Source organism: Wyeomyia smithii, chromosome 3 (assembly GCF_029784165.1).
Source record: "Wyeomyia smithii strain HCP4-BCI-WySm-NY-G18 chromosome 3, ASM2978416v1, whole genome shotgun sequence".
NCBI lineage: Eukaryota > Metazoa > Arthropoda > Insecta > Diptera > Culicidae > Wyeomyia > Wyeomyia smithii.
Window position 1 is genome coordinate 13,471,420 of NC_073696.1, and position 12,741 is coordinate 13,484,160.

Consider the following 12,741-nt stretch of genomic DNA (forward strand, 5'->3'; position numbering starts at 1 on the left):
CTCTGGTTGTCTCAATTGACTGTAGTGATCGATGTCTGCTTTGTCTTCAAGAATGAATAATGAAAAAAGTTTATAAGTGTACCTTAAAGCTTTTTAAAATGTCCGTGACCACCTTCTCAGCGATTTTCTCATTTTTTGGAATCACTCAAACAGCCACAAGAACAGATAACACGGCCGCAAAGGCTAAATAATAGCGCACAAATGTTGAATCATGGTGCCGCCTTTTCACTCATGCTTTCATGCTTGGTAAAATTGAGTTATAGTGGTAAATTCAAAAATGAGTTATTATAATCTAAAATCAGTGTGAAAATTACACAGAATCACCAAATGCGGTATTCATTTTTTGACGTTTCCATGTAACTTATGAAATTGAATTAAAACTAATTCATTCGCCGTGTTACTTTTCACGAGCGTGTGGGCTCAAATTAATTCGTGCCCGCTGTCAGCAGTAAGATAAAGATATATGAAACGAAGCGGTGATATGCTGGGGCTTATTACGGATGTCACTTCACGGTGAGAACGAAGTGAAAAAATCTCACGGTGAAAAAAGACGCGTGCAAATCAAATGGGAATCACTTTTACCGTGCCTATTACGGTTGTCATCTCACCGTGAAGTGACTCCCGTAGTAAGCCCCGCTATCTCGTTTTTTCATATGTCGAGATGTTAGCCCTTGAAACATGGCGTGATGCCAAAGGGATCCAAAAACTTCATACTGAGCTCAAACCGATGAATTTTGCAACACACCCATTAATCTACAAAACCGATCTCTGCTCTCTCAGTTCTTTAAATTAGACAGGCGGCTAAAATACCAGAAGAAAACAAGAAGGAAAAAACAAAAGTCTTCGCTTGTAAATTTTATTGCTTGTTGATCGTGAATTAAAAAATTCTTTTGCGATTTTTCCATTCTGATAAACATAGTTCATTCACTAATTCGTGCAGATTCGACCCATCCTACTGACCTATAATTATTGTCGCGATATCATGAAAATCTGCCGTATCTGCATGCAGGGAGAGGGTGTCGAACTCATCTCAATATTTACGAAACTGGATAATGCTTTTATTGCCGATACGATCGCTAGCTGTTGCTCTGTACAGGTTTGTGCAACAATACGTTAATACATCTATTTGCTCGATTATTTTTCTTTCTAGTTGACCGAGGACGATGGTTTACCAGACGTAATTTGTTACACCTGTGTTCAAGATGTCAAAATGGTTGCAGCATTCATTACCAAAGTACAAGAATCGGACTATAAACTGCGTCAGCTAAATGCGTCTATTGCAGAGCCAAAATCTACCTTCGAAATGGTAGTAATCAACGCTGAATCAACTGACGACAATCAAAGCTCTGAAGACGAATTTACCAGTGAGATCGTTGATTGCCACATTGATTTTGATGACGACGAAGACCAGCTATCTCCTGAAACCGAGAAGGTTTATGAAACTCGAAGCAAACACACTGTGCGTGATACCCAGCGAAGGCACAAAGTGAAAAGGAAAGTAATTGTAGAGTCAAGCGAGGGATCTGAAGATGAAAACAGCAGAAACGTTCTTAATGAAAGTGACTTGGAAATGTTTACAGTGATAAATCTGCCTGCAAATAGTTTCGTATGCTGCAATTGTTATCAGTTTTTCGAAAGTATGGAAGCATTGGAGTCCCATGTCAATATTCATAAAAAGTTTACTGTTAAGAAAACTGATTGTATCTGCTGTACAGTATGCAAGCGAAGGTTCAAAAAATCTGCCGCTCTGAAACGACATTTAAAAAATATTAGTGCAATAACTCAGCTTTACGAGTGTAATGCATGTAAAATACGTTTCATGAACCGCACCGGCACGAAACTGCATAGCCAAAAGCATATCGAAGAGAATATTCATACAGTTGAAATTCTATGTTGCGTGCAGAACTGTTCGAAACCATTTGAATCGGAAGAACTGCTGATACAGCATGGTCATGATGCGCACAAATTAAACAAGCATGCCTACCAGTTGGGTGACACAGCTTCAAAACCGGTGGAGTGTCCTGTTTGTTTCAAACGGTTCCCTTCCGAAAGATTACTGCGCCGTCACCGAAAGCGCAACTCACGACCGCTCAATCATCAATGCGCGACATGCGGTCTAAAGTTTCGCACCAAAGATGTTCTAGCCCGCCATGAACTAAACCATGAAAACCAAAAACCGTTCCAGTGTGACGAGTGCAAAAAACATTTCTCTAGTAAAAATTCGCTAAAAGTACTAACTCTTGGATTGCATTTCACTGTTTCAATGTGTAACTAATCTAAGTTTTTCAGGTTCACAAAAGAAGCCATTCAAACGAAAGACCTTTTGTGTGTGCAATGTGTGACGCTGGCTTCTTTCAGAAGGCTCAACTAACTATACATGAGCACTGTCATACCGATGCACCGCTGCCTTTTCAGTGTGAAGTTTGTGATAAAACATTCAAGATGAAAAACTATCTTGTAAATCACTTGCGTCAGCACACGGGTGAAAAACCTTACCCATGCCGACATTGTCCGATGTCATTCTCCAATCATACCAACCGGCAAAGGCACGAGATGAATCACACAGGTATATGCGGCTCGATACTTGCTCATATTAATATGTACATGTTTGTCTGTTCTAATCTGTAATATCCTTTTCAGGTAATAAACCATTCAAGTGCAGTTATTGTGATAAAACATTCACCATTAAACGATTGCAGATGGAACATGAGTGTAAGCATACAGGTCAGTTTGTCTTACTATACAAGTTGAACTATGAATATGGAAAAATTATTGGTACTAACAGTTATCAGTTGATAAAATTAAATTAATAGTTCTCTAGCATGATATATTGGATTTTCAATAGACGTATCGTTGCAGGTATCAAGCCATATAAATGTTGTTATTGTGATAAGACTTTCATCCGGAAACGTTTCCAACTGGACCATGAAAATAAGCACATTGGTGAGTTTACTGCTGCTGTTTTGAGTCAACATAAGAAATCGGCTTTTTTTTTCATTAGGTATCAAGCCACATCGCTGTGAGCTGTGCGATCGAACTTTTACCCACAAAACAGCTCTTCGCAGACACCTTCAATCACATCCAACGGAGCAAGGGAATCACACCGAGGCAGCTGTTTTTACGGTTTCTCTAGAAGTGGAATCCGCCGGCCATATTACGGGTGATTCAGTGCTGTCCGCATTACCTGCTTCAACGTAACTGACAGCAAAATTACAAAAAATAAAGAATTCAACTATCGATGGGTGTTATTCGCAAATAACCCGATAGAAGTGAAAAATATCACGTGTCCCTTTCAAAATTTTCACGCAAAACATCAGGATTAAAACGACACCGTTTATATACAGGGTTCTTTAATTTTCTCAACTTAAATTCAAAATAACTTGAAAACGGATGCATTTACGAAGTTAATTATCATAGCTTTTCGATTCGAAATGACCTTTTAAATTGTATAAAATCATTTTTAAAAATTTAACCTTCCATAAACAATTGTTTTTCATATCTACATCCTGGACTTTTCATCAAAAGTTGCGTTAAAACTTCGAGTTTCTTTAGAAAAAAAAACATTTCTTTTATTTATAAATTTCAATTCACATATAGTGTTAGCACAGACAAACAGACGTGCCTGATGATTTCATCGACCAGAAAAATAACGATCATTTTGAAACTTTGCTTAGTGGGCAATAATGCCGCTAGTAGCGCTATACGTAAACATGCACATTCATTATCAAAGACAAAAACCGTCAGTAACGCCATTGATGTTAATTTAAGCAAGCGCGCACACCCATTAGTGAAGACAAAAACCGTTTTACGAAAAGGAGTCAGTATAGGCAATAAGCTCACAACTCCTAACGAACTTAGGTTTAAAATATATTTCAAATGCTTCAAGTGTGAAATTCAAGCTAAGCTTTTAGTTACAAATGCAAAAAATAATAATTGAAGGATGCATCGTGCAAGTTGAATCCAACTTAAGTCTTTAATTAGGGTAGGGAACATATTCTAAGCAGCTTTAGGAACCGCCTGTTTATTCAGACGAAATACTCGAAATGTGTTGGGTGAAACTCAAACAGTAGTATATCAATCTGTTCGCTATCGTTTTCTCTGTCAGACCTTGCTTTCAGATTGTAAAACTAAGTTAGTAAACTTTAACAATCATCAATCAAAGTTACCAATCGAGGGACACTATTCCAATCACCCCGAACCTATTTTAAGCAGTTTCCATCAGTTCTGCAGGCGTTTTTTTTTTCAGCACCCGAAGATGCTCCTGAATGGCTGCAATATAGGTCGATTTGTTTCAATTGCAATTGTTCACAGATTGCTTTGTGATTAACGGTATTTCTTATATTCGTAAGACAGCTAGACAACCAAGGTTTTCGTTTCCATCATTGGAATTGTCGATATTGATCAAAATGCATGAGTTTGAGGCCTGTTTTCTTCGACTGATTAAAATAGGCGCTACTGCTTAAGCCGTACCCTACCCTATTTATTTAAGCAAAAATAATAAGCATTGCGAAGTTGGTATAATTTTATATAAATATGATAAATATAATACAGATTTGTTCGTATTCCTGGCATCTCTGCTTTACATCAGCCACTGTATAGAGATAAGTGACTTTTCATCTACGCACACTAGGAAACGTGTAAACCCGTGTAAAGTTGCTTTTGTTTCCTCCGAACTGTAAATCATCGCATCTCGTTGCTTCAACTTTTATCCCTTTTTAACATTTTTGGTCGATTATGTTCAGCAGCTTCGTCCGATTTCTGATTACGAATGAAAAAAAAATGTTGAACTATAAATATCGATACAATAGTGCCGAAAAAATCAACAACGCGTTTTGCATTTTGTTTTCCTCAGAGGGGATTCACTGCTGTCAAATTTCATGTATGTGTGCGTTATCGCAGATCAACTCTGGTCCATGACGTTTGTTGATCCATGACGTTTGTAACTATGAACAATAATGGGGGAAAAATCACTACATAACACATTCATGAAAGTTTTTCGCGGTTTTACGAGTTTTGATTTAAAAACGTTCCGGTTTTATAATTTTTCACATCGATCAATTTCATTAACAAAAAGAACGAAAACCAAAACAAACGCCATGTTGCCGAATACGTTGGTTACACGATGTTTGACAGATAGATTCCCCCTGGTTTTCCTGTAGATTTTTATTTTTATTATTTAATTTAAAGTCAATTAAACTTACATCAAATTTCTTTATTGAATGTAAGTTTACTCCTACAACAGTGATGATGGCTACCGCATCAACGAGTGCCACCGTGCCATCGGTAAATATATCTAATCAGGCGGCTCTGAATGAGCTGATCGAAAGCCTGCAATGTGCACGTTGCAGAAAATTTCCAACCAATGCCCATATTTGTCCGAATTGTTCGGAGATGTTTTGTTATATGTGTATATACGTTTGGTTGAATGCTGGAAACAAATGTGCCAACTGCAATGCCCAAATCGCACATGAAAAGCTGATCAAATTGCGCTGTTTAGAAAATCAAGTGTGGATGAGGCGAATTATGATGATTCATCACAGTCAGCGAATGGAACCACTGACTCGGAGGATGGTTACTATGAAGAGGAGTGGTAAGTCAAGGAGTTATGCTTACGTTTGAAAAAGAAATACCAGGTTTGCGATTCCCATTTTCGCCCCTCAATTTTGCACAACGAACGATTACTATTTTATCAAATCGATCATTCCGTACGAATGGAGGATACCTTCGTGCATAAGAATAATAGCGTTTGCTGCCAACCTTTTGCTAAATAATTGTTTTTGAATCCATTGATTTCAGGATTGAAACCACCCCGGGTCGGATTGAACCGGTAGCTAACCTTCCAAAGGCTGTGGAGGGTACGTTCACGTTACGAAACTACCACAGATGTCGTGTGCCATTGATATGCTCCGAGCGTGTCGTTGATGAAATGGGTTTCAGCTGGAGACTACGTGTTGCGCCGAAAGCACTGTACCAAAATACACGCGTACTACAGGTGCTAGTAGAATTGCTTTCTGGTGAAGAAGGTTTCTACGAAATAATGCTAGAACTACTAAACATTGTGCCAAGAGCATTTATTTGCGAAACTTTCGTCGGACACAAATATTATGTTGGACCAGGTAGTTTCTTACCTGTACGGGCATTACCGAGAGGAAATTTTGATTTGAAGTTTCGATATACGATTCGTCCTGCGGACTTTCAGGCTAAAGTAGACATCCAGCAAAGTTTACTGGACAAACGCACGAAACGTTTGGAAGAAAGAGGGTGATTTAGGAATCTGCGTATTTGCTGCTTCATCTGAGTAATTTAAGTTTAATTTTACAGGACATTCCAGTCATTTAATTATTGCATTAACTTTGGTGATCTACATGATGAGAATTTAAAAAAATACGACGATTCGTTGGGAAATGAGTGGTATTTCGGTGTACATAGGATACACGCGAATGCCGAGTTCCAGATGTACATGTACATAGGATTTCCCGGAATGTACGCACGATTTCCATAGTAAAAATCCGTGATTTGATGTATATATTTTTAGTTACGAAGTCCAATTAACGATGCTCCATCCAGTCGAAGAATATGATAAAGAGTTACAATGTGAAAGAGAGTTTCAGTATAATCAGAAAAACATGTTCAATTTTCAAATACGATGGGACCTACTGAAAGCACACGGCTTCACTCATGGCTATCAAGATTGTGTGAAAATTCGTGTTGCAGTCCGCCCCGTGCAAGTGGACCTACAGCATATAGAAGATTTCGTAAAGCCCTCCAAGTATGCTCAATACACAGAATACAGAGAATACACATCATCATCATCATCATCGGACTAGCGTTCTCTACAAAGTTATGCTTTCAATTGCAATTATAAATACAAATTATAAATTATTCAATTGCAATTATATATATATATATATATATATATATATATATATATATATATATATATATATATATATATATATATATATATATATATATATATATATATATATATATATATATATATATATATATATATATATATATATATATATATATATATATACCTGCTATTTTAAAATAATGAATAAACCTTAAGCGTTTAAGCGTTAAACTTCACTGTCGGTTGGTCAGTCTCAGCAGGAATGCTTCTTGAGAAACGGGGCATCGATGAAAGCTTTCCCACAGCGATTACAGACGAACGGTCGCTCGCCGGTGTGCTTCCGTTCATGAATGGTTAGTTGACGTTTCCGTACAAATGATGCCACACAGTAGGAACATTTGTGCGGACGCTCTCCGGTGTGACTGGCCATTTCGTGACGTCTCCGGTCAGTTATACTAGCGTACCGCTTTTCACAACCTTCGGTGCGACACGCAAATGGTTTTTCACCAGTGTGGGACCTCTCATGGAGAACCTGCGCCTCCCGTGTTTTTAACTTTCGCGGACAATAACTGCAGCAGTAGGTAGCCTCCGAATGTCGGTGGCGAATGTGCCGTTTGAGATTTTCTCCTCGTGCGAATTTCTCACCACATTCGATACATTCGTACTGCTTTGGAACATGGCACTTCATGTGAGAAGTAAGTATTGTCTGAGAAGCGAAGCGCTGTAAGATTTTTTTTTTTTTTTCTATCAAATAATTATACATTTACTGAGAACAAATATAGTTTCCTACCTTATCACATACAGTACAGGCAAAAGGTCTTTCGCCGGTATGCCTCATTTCGTGCGCTGTTAAAGCTGTTTTGTTAAGTTTCGCCGCCCCACAAATTGAGCAAACGTAGCTTTTGGTCTCGCGTTGACTGAACTGATGCTGTTTGAGCAACGCCACCGTTCGAAAAAAGCGGTAACAACAGTCGCATTGCCATTTAGAAGCCATATCGAGCCGTGGTGTAGACATGTTCGATTCTTTTTCAATTTTATGGATACTGTTGACGTGTTCCTGCAGTTTACCTATCTCACAAAAAGTTACATTACAACCCTCAAAACAGCAGTAGCGCAGAGTTCCGGCTTTCCTGAAACCAACTTCTACATTTTTTACTTCAATGGTTGGCAACGATTGATTGTGTATCGAACTGTACAGATGTTTCAACATGCGGGCTTCACTAGCCGTTTCAAACTCACATAGTTTGCAATAGTAACGAATCGTAGAACCATTTTTCTTTTGGTGGCTTTCCACCTCGGATTTGTTGTAGCAACGTTTATCGCAGACGGTACAGACATGTCCTCGTTTTAGGCCATCTTTGCGATGATCCCTCGGATGAACAGTTCTAGAATGTTCTGTCAGACTCTCATCATTTTTAAAATAGTCACCGCAACCACAACAGCGAACTCCTGGGAGTTGCACTGCATCGTATCGATCACTAACATCCTCACGAATTACATTGAAAAATTTGGCATGTTGCTCGTTGTGCAGCATATGATTTTTGAGACGTGATTCGGAGTCGATCACGAAATCGCATAACTTACATTGGTAGAACTGTTTTTGTTCCCGTATTCTTTTATGTACAACATAGACTAGAGCAATATCAAACGTCTTCAAACAAAACTCACACTGATATTTGATTGGTTTATCCGAGGTTTCGTTTTCTAGCTGCGATTCCTGCCGATGCTCCTCAGTATGTTGATTCAACTCATCAAGTGTGTCGAAAAATTCCAAACAACGACAGCATCGTTCTTTCATTATTTCGACAATATTGTATCCGTCCAATGCTTCAATGATGCGAAGTAAATTTCCCGGCACTTTTCCCATTTCCTTGCGTTGTCTTGTTGGCAAGTATTTATTTATTCGCCTTGGTTTACTTGTTTCCAGTTCGTCATCCTCAGAATTCAATTCCTCATCCTCAAAAATGTCTTCTATGAATTCAACTTCTCGCATACTTTCGCATTCACTTTGGTCCTCTAGTTTACTACATTCATCATTTTCTTGTTTGACGCTAGACAACTGCTGGGCTAAAATAATAAATGCTCATTACAATGTTCGTTCTTTCTCGTTTTCTTGAAAGACGTACACTTCACATCCATTTTTAATTCATTTCCTTCAACCATACTATGATGTTGCAGGAAATGCCTACGATATGATCTTTCCCCTTTAAACAAACCTTCACAAATTCGACAAACTACTTGCCGCTTGCTGGAGCCGTTTCTATGGTATGCCAATGAAGCTTTTTTCGCAAAACGTTGATAACAAATGCTACATTCGTATGGCATTTCTTCGTCGTATTCTATCCTTTCTGGGCTATGCACTTCCTTCGAGTGTAATTCGAACTGTTCACGTACTTTAAAGACGTTTTCACATCCACAGCATCTGAAGCAAGTAAACTCGACTGTGTCAAAGTCCTCCCCGGTAGGAACTAATTTGTATTGGTTTGAATCAAACGAAGCCAACGTTAAAAGCGCAGCAACATCAGTATTGCAACCTTCATCACTGTCCCTCTCGCTATGGTTATCAACCTCAACCGAGTGAACTTGTGAAAGATGTTCTAACATATGATCTAGATCATCTAACAGCAAACCACATTCTCGACAGCGCAACTGACGTGCATCGATGTGAATGCGATGCTTGGAAAAATCTGATTCCTCGGGAAACTGGTGAAAACAAATCTGACACACATATTGCGTTCCGGTTTTTTTGATTGATTCGTTCAGCACTTGTTTATCAGTTTGATGTACTGCCTCGCCGTGAAGCAGTAATTGATTTTTATCGCTTAAACTTTCTGAGCAACCACAACATTGTGCCACGAAAAGACTTATGTGCTCGTAGTGTTCACTTTGCTGTAAAATTTCGTATTCGGCTTCATCATGGCTCAAGTACACCGACACGGGTCTGTTTTTGCTTTTCTCCTGATCTGTCAAAACCGCTATCAATTCCTGATTCGATGTAATGAGTTTTATTTCTTCGTTCGAGTTTACTTCATTTTCGTCACAAGCAATCGAATCATCTTCGTTTACATTATCTACATCGTGCAATGTTTCGATTTCTAATTTTACCATAGGTTGTAGCTTGTCAAATGATTCCGGGTAATGTTCTCTTCTCAGTATTCGATCTGAATCAATGCATTGGCGGCGCAGGTGATAGGCATTTTTAAGACGATCAAGACATTTCAAACACACATTTTGCGGTAGATTCTTATCGGCCATGACCTAAAAAAAACATGTTAAATTTTGCAGCTCGATTGCAAGCAAGAAAAATATACAAACTTCGATTTCTGTTAGCTCTTGAAGCATCTGTGCTATACTGACTCCGTCTTGTATCAATTGCACGGAAATTAGATCGTCGTTATCTGGAGCGCAGCATATCCGACATAGCCTGGGTCGACAAAAGGTCGCTGGTAGTCGCGGGAGATGTTGCTCTGTTCTGATCATTTCCTTCTTTGTTGAATGTAGTAAAATAAACAAACTCCTGTTTTTAGGGTAATGCAAGAATGCAAATGAACAAACACGAAACACAAATGTTCGAAATGGGCGATATCTGGGAGGGAGAAACCGGAGAAACGAATACTACACTCAAAACAGAGAACACGCACATGCGTCGTTTTCTGATAGGGAACCGTTCAAATATTACATAACGCGGAATTTGGCAATTTTCAATACCCACCCACCCCCATGTAACGCAATTTTACATGTTTGCCACATGCAATATAACGCTCCGCTGAATACCCCCCCCCCCCCCCTAGAGCGTTATGTATTATTTGAATGATCCCTAGCGCGAAACCACATACCTAGACATACTCCCAGAAAAAATAACTATCCAGCTTTTTACGCACCATAATGGCGGTCGCTATAATGCGTGTTCGTAATATGCGAACCTCTCTGCTTACGTCAGATTTGCGATTTCTGAAAAATTGGCAACACAAATGTTGCCAGATATATTTTTCTTTTGATAAAATATATGGAGACTTCAAACTGACGTAAGCAGAGTTGTCAAAAGGGTGTGTAATTTATTACGAACTTTGCATTATAGCGTCCGCCATTATGGCGCGTAAAAAGCTGGATTGAGTTCCATAAGAACCACCCCTTTGGCATCACACCATGTTTCAAGTACAGACGGTGTTATGAACAGATACGCAAAGAGTGAGGTCGAAAACTCCAAGTGAACCGTCAAATCGAGGCTGCAAGTGTGCAAAGTAAACAAACACATGCGTGTTACTTTTCGTACAGAATGTGTGTTGCGATCAGTTTAAATTCTGTGAATCGCGTGCAATTATGGTTCCAACGAAAAATGTGTTCGTCATGCTCATGTTATGAGTGATGCATTGTAAATTGTTATAATTGTATGAACAAGCACTGAAACTCAGTAATATATCCTTACAAAGTTTCGAAATTTCATTACACTTTCTAGTGCGTATGAAAAGTCATGCGAAAATAAATGTGGTTGCCAGAATTTTTGGAATAGAATATTAGCAAAGGGTTGCCATATTTACTGCTTTTCTCTTTGCGTATCTCTTTATAACACAGTCTCTAGTTTCAAGGTCTAACATCTCAACATATGTAAAAACGAGATAGCATATCACCGCTTCTTTTCATACATCTTTATCTTATATGCTGACAGCGGGCACAAATTAATTTGAGCCCAGGACATGAGTTCACTGTCATTCACTGTTACTCGGTATAGGGATGCCAAAGGCTCGCTAAGAACTCCTTAGGAACCATTCAAATATTACATAACGCGGAATTTGGTAATTTGGATCATAAGTTTGTCTTATGAATTGGAGGGGAAATTTTATTCTCGATCACTAACGATTTTAATAAGTCATACTTATAAAATTTATTGGTCGTATGTATGCATGTTATGAGAACAGACATATCAAAATCAAAGCCTTCCAATATGAATTTTATAATGGCTACCATGAAATTTATTATACCCTATGTAAACATGGTTTGTTAAAAAAAACAACTTCTTAATTCCAGTTCTCAATGATTCTTTACTCACAAATATATAATTAAGAGTACAAGTTAATGTAAGATTACGTCAGGTAATACTTCGAGGTTTAGAAATTGGGGAAACAAATTCGCCTTTGATTCTTCTTGCCGAAAGTCGTCAGTCTTGTCCTCTTCAACGATCACAAGAATTAATAGTTGCTAGAATAAACATAGATGACATGATGTAATAGTAGAATTTGTAAAGAGGTACAGTTTTTTGCTCCAATTTTCAACCCAGTTTCTGCATAATTATTTATCCACTGTAATGCTGGTCTGCCATTTTGCAGATTTTATAAGATATGCATATAGAATTTTCACAATGTTAACGTTTATTGTTTCGGTATTCAATAACCCCTCGTCTATGTAAGAGATTAAACATAAGATTATTTAAGCCTGTAGTACACTCTTTGTCTAATGGTCAAATATTTGACCTTCTGACATAACGGTCAAATTTATTTGACATCATGGTCGTTGTTTGCCCGTGTTTGCCCCATGTTAAAATTGGAGAGTGACAAATAATTATATTTGACCAAATTTTTATCTGTCAAAAAGTGACAAATATTTGACGCTCGGTCAAAGAGTGTACTACAGGCTCCCTAGATAAGTAATGTCGCTGGCGTCGCTGGATTTTTACAGGTTATGTATAGAGTTGTTGAGCAACATGTCGAAAGGGTCTATCTACTTTCATCGATTTTCTTGATTGACTTTTCATTTGTTTAATAGTTCAGCTAAAGTAACTATTCCCAACGTGGTTTTTATTTAAAAAGCTAGATTAGATTCTCCGCTATCATATATCATAAAACGTATTTAATAAGCCGGGCGGTTGAAAAAAAACCGATCGATCA

General features: G+C 38.2%; 3 protein-coding genes across 3 annotated transcripts; 2 read left to right on the top strand and 1 right to left on the bottom strand.

The window, feature by feature from the left end:
* Positions 1–807: 807 nt before the first annotated feature.
* LOC129730819 (oocyte zinc finger protein XlCOF6-like) lies at positions 808–3,259 on the top strand. The gene is made up of 6 exons (XM_055690401.1): positions 808–1,096; positions 1,151–2,230; positions 2,290–2,566; positions 2,641–2,724; positions 2,860–2,943; positions 3,002–3,259. Exons 1-6 carry the CDS (start codon positions 983–985, stop codon positions 3,196–3,198), a joined length of 1,836 nt encoding a protein of 611 aa, XP_055546376.1. The 5' UTR covers positions 808–982; the 3' UTR covers positions 3,199–3,259.
* A 1,585-nt stretch (positions 3,260–4,844) lies between these two features.
* LOC129727685 (uncharacterized) lies at positions 4,845–6,879 on the top strand. The gene is made up of 4 exons (XM_055685733.1): positions 4,845–5,590; positions 5,797–6,261; positions 6,322–6,483; positions 6,536–6,879. The coding sequence occupies exons 2-4, from the start codon at positions 5,927–5,929 to the stop codon at positions 6,825–6,827; spliced, it is 789 nt and encodes a 262-aa protein (XP_055541708.1). The 5' UTR covers positions 4,845–5,590; positions 5,797–5,926; the 3' UTR covers positions 6,828–6,879.
* A 142-nt stretch (positions 6,880–7,021) lies between these two features.
* LOC129727292 (zinc finger protein 568-like) lies at positions 7,022–10,494 on the bottom strand. Its single transcript, XM_055684986.1, has 4 exons — positions 10,175–10,494; positions 8,986–10,117; positions 7,650–8,926; positions 7,022–7,580 (listed from the first exon to the last, which is right to left on the bottom strand). Exons 1-4 carry the CDS (start codon positions 10,337–10,339, stop codon positions 7,113–7,115), a joined length of 3,042 nt encoding a protein of 1,013 aa, XP_055540961.1. The 5' UTR covers positions 10,340–10,494; the 3' UTR covers positions 7,022–7,112.
* Between the last annotated feature and the right edge of the window lie 2,247 nt (positions 10,495–12,741).

Excerpts from the sequence above, each read along its gene's own strand:
- LOC129727292 (XM_055684986.1), bottom strand. The coding sequence starts at position 10,339 with ATGATCAGAACAGAGCAACATCTCCCGCGACTACCAGCGACCTTTTGT. Across the intron at positions 8,927-8,985 it reads ATTAAAAATGGATGTGAAGT|CCCAGCAGTTGTCTAGCGTC; the intron begins GTACGTCTTTCA and ends TTATTATTTTAG. Across the intron at positions 7,581-7,649 it reads CCTGTACTGTATGTGATAAG|CGCTTCGCTTCTCAGACAAT; the intron begins GTAGGAAACTAT and ends AAAATCTTACAG.
- LOC129727685 (XM_055685733.1), top strand. The coding sequence starts at position 5,927 with ATGGGTTTCAGCTGGAGACTACGTGTTGCGCCGAAAGCACTGTACCAA. Across the intron at positions 6,262-6,321 it reads AAACGTTTGGAAGAAAGAGG|GACATTCCAGTCATTTAATT; the intron begins GTGATTTAGGAA and ends TTAATTTTACAG. Across the intron at positions 6,484-6,535 it reads TACATAGGATTTCCCGGAAT|TTACGAAGTCCAATTAACGA; the intron begins GTACGCACGATT and ends ATATATTTTTAG.
- LOC129730819 (XM_055690401.1), top strand. The coding sequence starts at position 983 with ATGAAAATCTGCCGTATCTGCATGCAGGGAGAGGGTGTCGAACTCATC. Across the intron at positions 1,097-1,150 it reads CTAGCTGTTGCTCTGTACAG|TTGACCGAGGACGATGGTTT; the intron begins GTTTGTGCAACA and ends TTTTCTTTCTAG. Across the intron at positions 2,725-2,859 it reads ACATGAGTGTAAGCATACAG|GTATCAAGCCATATAAATGT; the intron begins GTCAGTTTGTCT and ends GTATCGTTGCAG.